Source organism: Cyprinodon tularosa, unplaced genomic scaffold (assembly GCF_016077235.1).
Source record: "Cyprinodon tularosa strain WSP-4 unplaced genomic scaffold, ASM1607723v1 ctg331, whole genome shotgun sequence".
NCBI lineage: Eukaryota > Metazoa > Chordata > Actinopteri > Cyprinodontiformes > Cyprinodontidae > Cyprinodon > Cyprinodon tularosa.
Genome location: NW_024039043.1, coordinates 536,567 through 551,148, shown reverse-complemented (window position 1 = coordinate 551,148; position 14,582 = coordinate 536,567). Strand labels below are relative to the sequence as shown.

Below are 14,582 nucleotides of genomic sequence, written 5' to 3'. Positions count from 1 at the left end.
TCTTATATAGTCCCAGAGCTAAGGCTTTTGCTCAACTATTTTTCCGCCTGCTCCACTACTGGTCAAGGCTGAGGCAATGACAAACTTTAAACCTTCTGTGGAGGCTAAAAGAGAAAACGGGAAAGGGATTGTGTGCAAAGAAAAACAACAGTCGATCATAGAAAGGAGTTGCTTTGTTCGGGCACGTTGAAAGAAGAAGCTGGATGTAAAACCAATTCTCTTCTTTCAACTTTATTATTTGATTGTTAAGTTAACACTTTGCTCCTAGTATACAGTCATATATCTTTGTTATTATTTTTGATGTTTAGTAGAAGCCAAATACCGGCAATTACAGGTCTAGCGCCCCAAGTGGCCAAAAGTTACACAGTGTGTCTTTAATTGAAATAATAAAGAAACAAAGCAGGGAAGTATATTGAAAGAATAAGGCAAATAGAGAACAGTTATAATAACTGGAGAAACTTCACAGTATGTTGCTATGCGACTGCCTTTTTAGATTAATATGATCTATCAATTGCTCCTCATAAGATTGAAGCAAAGTTTGAAAACTGATGTCAGGTAAGGGGAAGGTTATAAAAGTGTAAAACTGTGTTTTTTACATTTTGTTTCACTTCCCTGACAGTAGAATATGAGGTGTAATCAAAAATACACAGCTCCTGGTCGAAAACAAACCATCAGAGCCTGTCTTAGAAATTTCAGTCATGCTCCCGTGAATGCTGTTCACACCCCTCCTCTACACTATGCATACTCAAGATTGCGGCTGTACTGCAGTTGTGCAGTAGTTGATGTTTCATTCTTACCAGTCGTTATGCCATAACTGTTTATCTGTTATTATTGGTGGCCCTGCTTACTAGCCTGTGTTCACAGCAGACCCTGCTGTGGTAGAGGGGCAGTCGAGCTAGGGCTGAAGCAAAACATAGAGCAAAGGAGGAACCTGTAAGCTGCACTTATTCAAATCTTTAGGCTTACAAATTGGGCAATAAAATGCAAATGCCAATTAGTGCAGTTCTGTGCCATACTTTTTACGTCTGTCCCACAAAATACAATAAAATCCTGCATTTGACTATTTGTCAAACTATGTCAAGTCAAAAAAAAATATATAAACAAATAATTTTTTTATGTGGGAGAAAAAAACAGTTTCCAAAAGTAAGATAGGCAAACTTGCATGAAATGCATGCAATGTCTGTTTGCTGTTATTGCTAGATGTTGCTTCAATATTTCCACATAAGTTTTTAAAACCATGATGCTGTTTATTTTGTGAAATTTACTATTTTCTCAGCTGGAAATTTACCCCAACAGTGATTGTGCCTCTTTTGTACTTGTAAGTTGGGATGCTGCTATATGACTTGCAATCTTTCCCATTTGTCTTCCACAGATTGTTGGCAAAACACTTGATTTTTATTTACACAAAACCACAAATATGTGATTTTGGAGCAATGACTTTTCCTTTAGATTAATGGGGCCTCTGTCGGGTAAGTAGAAATTGTACCTTAGAATGAGTCATACTTGCAGAGGTCAACAATTATCTTCCTTACATCTGATTTTTTTTGTATTTAAAAAATGCTGCAAAATGAAAACAAATTAAAGAACATCTAAAATTTGTCTTTTTTAATGCAAAATTTCAGTAAAATGATTTTCAGTAAAATTTAATAATCTTACATTCGATGAAAACAGAAAAGCTTTGAATGATTTAATATTAAAAGCTACTGTAAGAAAAACATGTTTTAATTATATCTGATGGTTGCAATTAGTAAATATTAGTTTAAAAATTTTCATGCAATAGAGGAGTCATTAGTTCACTTAGGATAGAAAGTGACCTTAACTTTTCCTCAACTTTTATTTGATGCATCCAAAAAATTTTCAAATAAATAAAGATTTCTGGTCTTTATTTTTTATTTGAGATTGACAGCATCATCTCATGTCATCTCATCTATTCACAGCTAGCAGACACACACGCCGTCTAGATAACCAGGGCTGAGAGGCTTAAATAACAAAAGTAACTTTTGATTTTGCTAAAATACAAAGCACACAGCCTTTTAAATACATTTTTATTTCAGATTCCCTGTCTTGTTAAACCAATGGTCAATCTTTCCTAAAAAAAATTTCCAATAGAAAATCTTGAAAAAATCTGAAGTACAAATCATTCTATATAAAATTTATAGAACATAGAGAAAAGTGACAACTTCTTTGCTGCTCAGTATTTTTATCCCCAGATGTTTAATTTAATGATCAGTGCCTTTAATTATCGTTTCTTCGACTTTACTCTCCGGGTTGTCCTAAAAGTACAGAAAAAATATAAGCTGCGAGAACAAAAAAACTAAACAAAAACAAACAGTTGATACTTAAAGCATTACTAACATTTAATCTTAACATAGCCTCTTCTATGTCCCTATGATGGTAATCTAGGGAAGTGTTTTTCAACCCCGGTCCTCAGGGCATTCTGCTCTGCATGTTTTAGATCTTTCTCTACTTCAACACACCTGATTGTGATAATTGCAGTTCAGCAGAACTGTTAAGAACTCTTCAGCCAAAGTGCATCAGCAGTCTGTATAATGGGTGCTATCTGACTAGTGTTGGCAGTAATGAAAGTAGGTAGTAAAAGGAAACAATGTTTCTGATCAATAGTTTAGTATTTATTGAATATACGGTCCTCCAGGTATTCCTATCTAGCACTTATGAGCTAAACAGATCCCGACTATTCAAACTGAAGTTAAAAGCACAGCACACAGAATTTAACTAAGAAATTGTATTACATGTGTATTCTGTGACACATGCAAATTCACACACGTTTACATGTTTTGGGCTTTACAATGGAGAGGTTTGTTTTTTGTTTGTTTTTTTGCAATTTTATCTTGAAAGGCTGCAACACCACTTTTGACGCACATAATCGATGCATGCTTCTGTAATGTAATGACGTACATAAGGGCGATATGCTCAGTGATGTTTTCATCAATAAACCTGAGATGTTCATTTAGTGGTGGACATGTCAAGCAAAAACCTGGCTTAAGGCTGTCCAGATTCAGCACAGTAGTCAGGAGGTCCTTTCCTACCTAGGACAGTGTTCTTACTGTTGAGCTTGCAAAAGATAACAGTATAGGAGCTAGAAAGATGAGCTATGGACTACAATTCAATTTATTTAGATTTAAGGGGTATGCTTATGAGATTATTGAGGAGTCTACAATCTATTATTAGCCATACATTGTTTTATGTTTTATTGGAATGACATCACACAAACTACCCAACATCCATGCCTTAGCGAATGTAGATTAAAGCTTCATCACTTAATTTCACTTGAGCCAATCCTCCACTGCCCATCAATGTTTGCTCTGGATCCTTCTGCACTTTAAATGTTGTAATAGTGGTTTAAGTACTTTTTTGGACCAAAAAAATCATCTTAACATTTGAATGAATAACTTTACTTTTCTTCTGTCCATTTGTCTTTAAGGTCTGTATGTCAGGTTCTGCGGAGGTTTGAAGAGGACCCAAATGCATTGACAGAAGCCTAGGGTGTTGTGTTGCAGATTTAATGTTCAAATGGGCAACAGAGCCAAAAGTCTACAAACAAAATACTTAAATTCATGAAAACAGACACGAAGAGCAAATAAATGACGATGAGGAACCAGCAAACAGGAGGTGTATATATATATAGGAGACAGAAACAAAGATCAGGCTAATCAGCAGATTGGGAGCAGGTGTGGACAGAGGAATCTAAAAGGGAGCTAGGGGGAAAGGAGACTTACACAAGAGGGCAATGGAGGGAAAACAAGAAATACATAAGAACTCAAATACATCCAGAAAACACAACAAAATGGGAATTTAACCAATGAAAACTCAAATAGAAAACTTAAACAGAACCAAAACCATGACAGTGTGTAGACATGTCTTTAGTACTGGGTATAGCAATAAAAGCAGAACAGTGTTATTCTCTGACAGGTGGCCTTACCTGAAAAAACACTGGGTATCTTGGTGAGGAAGCTTTTCACTGTTCGTATGGGAATGCCGTTTTTCTCATCCTGCATGCGGGCTATTAACTCCTCCATCTGGACAACACAGAAAGATAGAAGGGAGAGAATGGGAAACAAAAAAGAGGGAATGATAAGATTACCGATTCATTTTGTCTGAAAAGTTAGGTTATAGAGCAAAGACATAATGAAGCCAACAAATTAAAACAGTTTATGATGTTCAGCTGCATCACCAGATAAACGAGAGGGAGCTGCAGCTGGTGGCTAACAAGCACAGTTGTCAGATTTTTGCGTCAAATCTCACAAATTGTTGACTTTTGTATTACAAAGCAAGCTTTAAGATATACTTATTGAGTGCTGAACTAAAGAAAGTCTTGCTCTTTTTCCTTTTTATCTATCACAATATTGTTTTGTCTTCAACCAGCAGTAACCTTTGAAGTATAGAATGAACTTATCAAGCATAAGTTATAAGTTAAGCTGTGTTACAAAATTTAACCAAAATCTGTCTCAAGGAATGCCATGGGTGTAAAAGCAGCTGCACACAGAAAAATACAAATTTAAAAAGGGTAAACATCTTAACAATAGGAAACAGGACTTCCATTTTAGTAAGACGTGTCTGCGGGAGCTCCTGTGAAACTTTTGAATGATCATATAGGGCCCTTTCGTTTACTCTCTATTTTTACATTCCGACTTCACAAGGCTCGTTGCAACTGTATTACAGGCCGTAATGCCTCCATAACAGAAAAATGTCCCCCAGGAAATGTCCCCCAGGCTGCAAACTCTTCGGGTAGTAGTGGGGTCACCCCGCTGCGAAATGCGTCGCTAAAGCCCCCACTCCAAGGAAGACTGTCGAGCATGGCCTCTCCGGACTTTAAGGCTGAACTCCTCGCACGTCTTCGAGATGAGGTGGTAGGCATTTTTAACACAGAATTGGATACGGCAATGACGATTAACTTCACTTAGATAAAGTCTGTGCTACAGTCTGTGAAAATGGAACTAAATGCCAAAATAGCAGCTATTCTTGTGGAGGTAAATATGCTAAAGATAACTGTGACTGACATGGAGGGCTGTGACGGCATGCACTGACGATATGGTTTCACTTCAAAGTAAAGTGGCAAAACTTTCCACCTAACTTGGTACTCTCGATAATAAGTGTGGAGATGTGGAAGCGAGGTCTCGCCGTAACAACATCAGGATAATAGGTCTACCTGAGGAACAAGATGCGGTTGAAACGACCACAGTTTCCACGCTGCTGAAGGAAACTCTCGGCTTGGGAAAGGAGCCAGTATTGGACCAGGCGTATCAATCCCTACAGCCTAAGCCAAATTACGGCGAACGGCCCCGTCACATAATAATAGCACTTTACACTATTATTTAGACTGTGCCGACGTCCTATAATGTGCTTTAGCCTAATTTGATGATACGAAACTTTGAGGCAGAAAAGTTGATGAAATCAGACATTACATTTTTCCAACAAGAACATGCTTCTTTAAATTTGTGATGGTAAAACTGCTGATCATGACTGCTTTCAATGAATATAAAATGTTTTACTGATTAGAAGTAACATGTTAAGTAAACAACTCTACTTTTTTAAAGCATTGTGATTTTTTTTTGGTTTTGTTTGTTTATCTCAATGTTATAAGTATTACTGCTGACTTTTATATGCAATTAACAAGTTCAATGTTGTTATGTGTCAGACTGCAGGATGGTCCTCCACAATTTTGTTTATTTGCTCTCTTTAATACTGTATGAAACTGACAAGCCTTATCAGAGCTGCTCATCTTCAGTGGGGCCAATTCCTTCTCACACAAAAGGGTTTTGTCAGGGCTCCCGTCTGTGTGTTTGTTTTTGTGTTTGTCTCCCTTCCACCAACAGGAGGCGCCTGGTTCCGGTTCGCCTCCTCACACACCTGCTGACGGTTACCTCATTAACGGAGTGCTCTTAAGCTGCTGATTGCCACTACCGCGACGCCAGAGTGTTTGCCAGTTTTTGGTACTCTAGCCAAGCTGAGTTTTCTCCAAGACTGAGTTCTTGTCTCCCTGAGTATTAACTTTGTTTTTGTCTTTGCCTCTCGGCGGGAAGTCATCCTGCAAACTGGACCTTTTTGGACCTCCTCTCCCAGGAGGGATCAGCTAAGTCTTAAACGGAGCCAGGGATTCAAACAGAAGGTTTGGATCCAGTCTCCCTTTTGAGGATGGTGAAATTACTCTCTGAGCAAGGGAATCATCTTCACCACGACCCGTTCAAGTACAGCAGGAAATCTGAGTGGCAATCAGCGTCTCCGTTCACCTACACCGTCCGAGTTATGGGTAAACCCTGTTCCGCCCTCCGCCGAATCAGACATACACTGGATAACCAACACACAGATTGGAGTGAAGGATCCTTCACTTCTCTGGAAACGTGAGTCAACAATTAGATCCTCTCCTTCAAGATCAAAGAATCAAATTTCCCACTGAGCCTGAACTAACCGCAGTGTCTTCCCCTCGCCTTCCAGTTCCGGCTGAGCAGAGTTTAGGGAAACTCTGCACCGAGCTTATCATCTTCAATAAAATCCGTCAAACTTTTCATCCGTGTCTCTCTGTTTGGTTTCACTGCATGTGGGTCCGAGCCTTAGAAAAAATCATGACAGGTTTGGTGAAGGACAAAATGAATTTCTTGGCCACACTAGAGAACGGTTTTCATTAAAAAAGGATTGAGATGGATATGTTAATGTGGAACCACTCTGGTTTGGCTGTTCTTAGGCCAGTACTGTATGATCAAAGGTTGTAACTACTTGAATACCCTGTAACTAAGAGCTGAGCCAGTTAGTGATTGGAGCCTAATTCACAATAATAAGAGCTTGCATCTTCTCCCTATGTATATGTGGGTTCTCTCTGGGTACTCCGGCTTCCTCCCACAGTCCAAAAACATGACTGTTAGGTCCTTAGGTCTAAATTGTCCTTAGTTGTCAATGTGTGTGTGTGTGTCTTTTTGTGTCTCTGTGTTGCCCTGACAAAGACTGGCGACCTTTCCAGGGTCTAAGCCGCCTCTCGCCCATAGACTGGCGGAGATAGGCATTGCCCTACCGCGACACTGACGGAATAAGGGGGAGAAGATGGATTGGTGGTTCAAGATATAGGGCAACCTTGAAAAAGTGTGAATGTGAAACTGCCCTTAAGTTATTTTCTTTGTTATATCTTACCAAACTGATTGTTGTTTTGACACAAAGTGGATGAGAGAAATGGTCTTGCTCCACTGACAATTTACAGAATCCACGTTATCAACTTTAGTAAGCCCTGGATTAGGAACATGCAATAGATCTAAGGCAATATTGGATCTAAATGTGCCAGAATGGCAGGCATATGATCGCAAAAATAAACTGCATGTATGCAAAAGTAAGAATTCTCTTAAAAATTCCCAACACATCAAAGGATGTGATTGTGAGAGAGATAAAGCAGCAGCATGTTTGCACATCTGCATGGTGGGTGTGTTTACACTCTCCTTGGTGTACGTCACTTCTAGGCTTTAGCTTAAGTCATTAGGGCCCTGTCACACCTTGACAATTTATACAGGGTATGCCTGACATCCCAGAATCTTCTAAAAAGCAGGCATAGGCTAAACGTTTTTTGTATTTTTTCAATTTTGGGCGTATACATAGCGTATTCATAACAAGTCCAGAGCTTATGTCCAGAGTCGCCTGGTCAGCATAAAAACTATTCGCCTTGCCAGCGAAAGCATTTTCCACACCAGGAAAATTTGCCCAGCAGGTGAAAGCCTCCAACATCATGGTCTGTTCGTTTGTTCCAACTCACCATGGCGGACATGGTTTTGAAGGCAGTGTCTTTTACTTTAGAAAGCTAAAAAAAAAGCTGCAGGCATTCATAGGTTCACCAGATTCCCAGAGATGAAACAATATAGGGAATACTATGAGGTAAGATCACCTCATAGTATGTGATCTTAGGTAATCCAGATGTAACCTCCTCCAGAGGTTACATCTGGATTACCTTCACGTTCAGCTGTAATTTTGCCTATCTGTGACCCAGTTTGGAGCTCTGCTGTCCTGCATTGGGGGAGGAATCAGCCTGACAACTTAGGGTTAGGTGAGATGGCATTCTAGAGCTCAAAAAGCAACAGCACGAAATCAGTGTGAGGAAACCGGCAAGGAAAAACACAGATCTGGGACCAGGCTGCCAGCCGTGTCAGCCTCTGGAATATTTGAACCTTTGGTGTGAACATATTTTAAGAAGGCATAACCAACACTTCTTTAAATTCTATACGTAAACTTTATATATATATAAAAATTAAAAGAAGGTGCCCAGCATTCATTGATGGCTACATCTTTACTTCATTTGTCAACCAAAATTATGATGATAGAATTTCCTGATTATTTTGTGTCACTTTTATTTATTTTTTTTAAAATGCATCAAGTTGCAGTAACATTTCCTAATTTCTTTTTTTTTTATTTTCTTGGTTATTATTGATTCAGATTTAGTTTAACAATTCCAAACTTATGCATTTCATACAATCTTATTTTTATGTGATGAGTCACATTTTTTTCTGTGTTTAAACAAACCAGTATTATCCTTAATACACCAACTGTCTTTCTGTTTCTGTCTTTGTCTCGCTGTTGCTCAGAGAGTCAGCTGGCACTGAGAGACAGAGCAAACAAGGACAAAAGCGATCAATACTTCACACACTCTCTCCAATCCTTGCAAAGCCTCACCGCCCACAGATGGTAAAATGCCACCAGCGTGAATATTCAAGATCTAAAGCTCTTGACGTTGGGGTGCTCTTTGGCTTCATGTAGAGAAAAGGAGGAGAGTAAAGTCATTTCCCTGAAGAGAGAGAGAGAAAGAGAGAGGGAGATAGAGAGAAAGAACATACAAGACTCTCTTCCTGTCTTTCTTCATCCCCTACCCATCCACCCACCCAGAGCTGTCTGACTGTGTCTCTGCAGCCTCTTAACAGATAAGAGAGAATGTTTTGGCTGCACAGTGTGAATCACTGAATAATGATTTCACTGGACTCTGTACATATGAAGTGACTAACAATAGCTGCAGATATAAGCACATACTGAGCTTCAGGACAGAGCTTGAAGCACTTCAAAGACTATCAGTGAGGACACTTGCAGTGCAATCAGAATGTCTGAAGTAGCCTTTGGAGCAGTAAAAAAAGAAAATTCCAGGCCCAGTTTGTAAATCAGTGCTGTCCTTTTAGATTGTTCAAAGGCCTGATTAGGAAAAACATATTTTTTTTTGTTGAGTTTTTATGGCACTACTGGCTCGTTCTTTCAACAGTAGGCTGACAGGAAAGGGGGTATGAGACAGGGGGAGAGACATGTGGGAAAGGACCGCAGGCCGGATTCAACCCGGGTCACCTGTGTCAAAGACTAAGGCCCCCGTACATGGGTCATGCGCGCTTACCACTGCACGACCTGCATGCCAAAAACATCAGTTTTCATCCAAGGGGTCAGTTTTAAAAATCATAGCACGATGAATGATGTTCCTAAATATACTGTGGCAAGTAAAAATGCAAAACGGATTATTATCTCGAGATTGTATGCCAAGGTGATAATTGCTACTTTCACAAACAGGAAAGAAAAGAAGCTAAGTAAGCAATTTTATTTGTAATTTTCCAATTGAAGTTAAAGAAGGCAGTTATCACTAGTTGTACTTAAAATGAGGAATGCTCCCAGATTTTTATTTATTTTATTTTGTGGTAATTATGGACAAACAACTGCTGACAAGACTGTCTGAATAGACATGGCTGAAACTTACTCCAAGCTGCGATGACCTTGACATTTAAGTGAGCTCCTTATGCAAGCCAAGAGCATTCATTTCTTGATTGGGCAGCAAACCGTGCAGATTTCATGATTTGGTTAGAGAATAAAACAGAACTCATATTCTTGTTTTTGGGCAACTGACCACCTAAGCTACATTGCCCGTGCTGATATAATGGGATAAGTTATGGGTTTGAGCAATCGTATTGTGTTATGTTTTTAACCCTGATATGGATTGGCTAATGACAGAGAGTGTTGTCTAATGAGGTGCCAAACAAGTGGGTCACAAAAAAAGAAATCACAGCCTGGATTTCTAATCAACAGGGCAACAGATTATAATGATAAATACATCCAATGCTTAACGTGATATCATTCAGGCACTAACAAATAAAAAAGACCAAACTTTTCTTTCATCACAATATCCCCACCTGTCTTCGGGGGTTTTAATATCTTGAGAGTTAAAGTATGCATTAATTGTGGGAAGTTGGAAAACAGTGAGTGTAAATGTTAAACACTACTAGGACCCGCTTTCTCTTACTACTTACCCCTAATTTACAAACAAAGTGGTGCGAAGCCCAGAGGAGCTCCAAATACTGTGATAGATCTGAAAGTTGGACCTAACAACCATTAAAACTGCTTCACATTTTCTGTTTTCGCATAGAGAAATTGCAATGGATAAGAACACTGTTTGCAATGCTGTATATTCTCTCTCTCTCTCTGTAATCTAACTAATCTTTGCAATTTCTAATATACACACATATAAAATATGCTTGTAAATGTATTAATAAGGCTATTTCTTTCAGAAAATATATCTATCTTTAGTAAATTATTTTAAAAATCAATTAATGGTTAGGCTTCCTGTGGTTGTGAGGAGTTTGCTGCATATTTACTTTGGTCCAGATCAAAACATTTCGCTGAGTTGAATTGTTTTGAACTACCATCCGCACCGTGATGCAGGGCAGTGCCGTTTGGAGGCTGTGTTAATGATCTCATTGATTCTAAATGATCTAGTGGCTACGTAATAGCTGTGGTGTTTGCAGCCAAACAGAGATTAAGAACATTATAAAAATACATAAATACAGCATTATCTACTGTACTTGTGCTATTGATTTAACTTAAAAGCCACACTGCAACTCCTTTAAAAAATACAGTATTACTGTGCTTTTACGCAATTCCCTTTTCTTTAATACTTTGGTCTTGTCAGTCAGCTGAAAACTCATTAAGAGTTCATTCTGGTTTATGGTGGTCAGACATGACTGGAACAGAAAGGAAATTAAAGAACTCTGACAACATCCTTCTATCTCACTCCCCTCCCTTGTTCTTGCTATCTTTGCTGGGATATATAAATGTTGCTCCCTTGGATAGCACATTATTATCTTGATGATTCACAATCTGTCCATAAAGGTAAAATATAAACTATTTGCAACCCTGCATCATACAGTTATACACACATGCATCATGAATTCAGAGAATTACAAAGCTGGAAGGCTGGAACTGTCTTACCGTAAAAAAATGCAACATCAAATAAGTGAGAAATCTAGTTAAAGTATGGCTGCCTGAGGCGGAGTATGAGCAGCTTGAACAGAACCTCTGGCTATATAGCATGACAGCACTAGCAGATAAAACAGTCTTTGAGGCTGGTGCATCCCATTCCTCTATGAACTCCTCTTCACACTCACTGCATTGTTTGGAGGCTGAGCGATAATATTTCTCTTCTGGTGTCCCTTGTAGTTTCAAAAAATAACCTGATTTCCCACATATAACATCAGATATGAGATCAATAAACTCTAAAATGCAAAAGAGTATTGATCTTATTGCTATCAAAGTTAATTCATTTATAATTGATACAATAAGCATTACCAGAGAAAAAGATGTCTACTCCACAGCTTGGTTAAATAACTCCAAAAGGCTGTGTCACCACATATGAATCACCCATTGCTTCTCAACAAGCTGGTGCATTTGCATATTGAGCAAAAGCAACAAACAAAATGTTCTTCATGCAATTCTAAGGGGATATGGGCAATCTGTACAACACAGGAAAAAGCATTAAAACAAATATTGTACATTACAACCGAAAGCTGCTATTTTGTTCACTGCCAGTAAATAACAATAAGTATACCACTTTGACGAACAGGACAGAACGTTTTAGGGTTTTAAAAAAGTTTCTGCACACTGCAGATCGCACCACCAAGTCAGTCCACCACATGTTGGAGACAAAACTACACAACAGATAGGGGGAGAAAGTTATGAAGTATGAATGGACAAGGGGGATGAACAGGTGTTATTGATCTCAGGTTTTTTTTAGAGGTTGCCATGTTAGTTACCATAGCAACACCGCAACCACTTTCACAAGGACGTCTTTGGCAGCTTGACATTGCTCATTTGAAGGAAGGAAGGAAGGAAGGAAGGAAGGAAGGAAGGAAGGAAGGAAGGAAGGAAGGAAGGAAGGAAGGAAGGAAGGAAGGAAGGAAGGAAGGAAGGAAGGAAGGAAGGAAGGAAGGAAGGAAGGAAGGAAGGAAGGAAGGAAGGATATTTAACATGCAAGAAAGTACTTTCTTTTTCCTCATATTAGCTAAAAGCAATCCTAAAATTACTAAAATAAAAAAATAACAATATGTATTTTTTTTGCCCTATATAGATTTGTACTAAAATGAAAGCACAAAAGTTTTATACCTTAACTGCTCCCTGATATGCATTATGCACAGGTTATAACCCAAAGGCACAAAGTACAACATGTTACCCATTGAGCATTCAGCGTACTGGGAATACTTAAAAAGAACAATTATGTAAGAACAGAAAAAACAAGGAGCCAAAAATATGTTCATCGACAAAGAAAGGAAAATAACAATTGTGCTGTGTTTGCTTTGACCATTTTAAATCCATAAGGAAGATGTTAAGATTCTTATGGATGTAAGTAATAAGCCCTGGCCTACATAGGATAGATATTTTGCCAAAGCAAAACCACATACAAAGTACAATAGAGGAAAAGGACCTGCACATTAGTGAGGGAGGTCGGGGGTTAGGATTGTGGCGGTGGAGGGTTAAGGTTGGGGCGCGGGAGTGGTTTTTTTTTGTGCAGTCACTGTCTGATAAATAGGATTGAATAGAGGTAAGTTTTAATGGCTCTATTTAGTTCTCAAACACGGACAGATTTATACATAAAAATTGTAAATCAAACATTATGGCTTTCATTGTTGTATCAAAACATTTATCGGCTAGGAAGGATTATAATGTTGTTAAAGGCGAGAATTGAAAGTTAAGTGTAATGTAAAATGATAGTACAAATGAAGTCTGGCATATAAGCTACGGTACCTAAATTTAAACTATTTAGTTTATTAGAGATGGAGACTTAACGTTAGTGAGGTATAAATTGCTATTTTATACCTTTCAGCTGTGGACCTTGTTTAATTTCAAAATGTAGGAAGACTTATTGAAATCTTAAGTAATGTTCAATGGATAGAAGGTTGTGTGTCTTTTGACATCAGTGGAGGACACAGAAGACACAAACATAACTGCATTTTTTCTAAGAGGATTTCTGCTGTTTGGAGTTGGTGGCTACATAGCATATTGTGAAATTGCTATGTAGCCACCAGTCTGCGATCCTTGCACAGGACCACAGACTGGCTGCAGTTCCTTGACTCAGAGGTAAAATGGTATAATCTTGAAGGGCTGTTGTAAACTCAGATTGTGTGGAAAAGGACCATATAATTTGTGGATTTGATCCACCATTGTGAGGCACCAGTTCAGCAGTCAGCCTGAAACAAACAATCTGTATCAATCTGTTGTTTTGAAATCTGGTTCCCCTGTGCTGCCTTGGGGGGCCACATATTCTACACTCCTCCTGGATATTATGTAAACACAATGCTCTGCTCCCTCTGCCCCCTCCCCTAGCTGACAACATCTGTGAACCTGATCAGTATGCGGCCGGCTGATGTACATTACATTGTACTATCAGACATAATAGCCAAGACGACAGTGTTTCATGGACTTACTTTACAAACCCTCACAAGCTAGGGTTGGAACGGTTTATGAAAACCGTCCAAACCGTTCGGTTCGACTTTCTCGGTTCGATTCGCGTGTGTTGCGTTCGGTTCATGCGCCGCTCCTTTTTCTCATAGGCGAAGCGTGTACACTCCAGAGCAGAAGGTGGCGGTACTGCGACCAAAGCCAACCACCAGTAGTAAACAAGAAGAAGAAGCGAAGCAGCGTAGCCGGGTGTAGCAGAAAAAAATTAGTTGTTGTGGAGAATTGTGTGGGTATGGCGAGTGGGAAAGAACAGGAGTTGGAAGACGCGCCAGCAGCACTTTATAGGTCTGCTGTATGGGACCACTTTGCATTTAGAGTGACCTACGATGACGGCGGAAACAAAGTTGTGGATAAAAGTGCAACAGTGTGCAAGCATTGTGCAACACGTGTTGTTTATGCTAACAGCAACACGACCAACATGTACTGTAAGCTCACCTGCGGATATATTGATGATTATAATATTTACTAGATTATTTATTTTGTTATTTTAGATAACACAGTGGCACTTAAAGTTTGATAAGAAATCTTGCCTTATTTATTTGATTGTATTTCAAACACTGGAGAACAAACTGAGTTTTGAGTTTTGATAATCATGGAATTGAAACATGTCAATTTATCTTGAGTTAATTTCAAACAAAGGGACCTAAGTCTAGTTTTGATAGAGCCTATGCTTCTTTGTTAAAGATTGTTTGCCAAATAAATGAAGCACATGTTGGAACTAGCACTGTCTCCTCTCCTGCAATGCCAGAATCTCACCTACTTTTGACCTAAGACTTTCACAATGATGAGTCAAATGTCAGACTGCTTTTTTCTTTCAGTTTTAACCTGACTATACAAGA

The 14,582-nt window shown here is 38.8% G+C and overlaps 1 protein-coding gene across 1 annotated transcript in view; it reads right to left on the bottom strand.

Annotated features, from left to right (window-relative positions):
* The window catches only part of rgs7a (regulator of G protein signaling 7a), a 78,711-nt gene that overhangs the window by 24,664 nt on the left and 39,465 nt on the right, over nucleotides 1–14,582 (bottom strand). Inside the window, exon 3 of the mRNA XM_038293908.1 lies at nucleotides 3,941–4,037. Within this exon, the coding sequence (XP_038149836.1) occupies nucleotides 3,941–4,037 (97 nt within the window). The remainder of the gene's footprint in view (nucleotides 1–3,940; nucleotides 4,038–14,582) is intronic.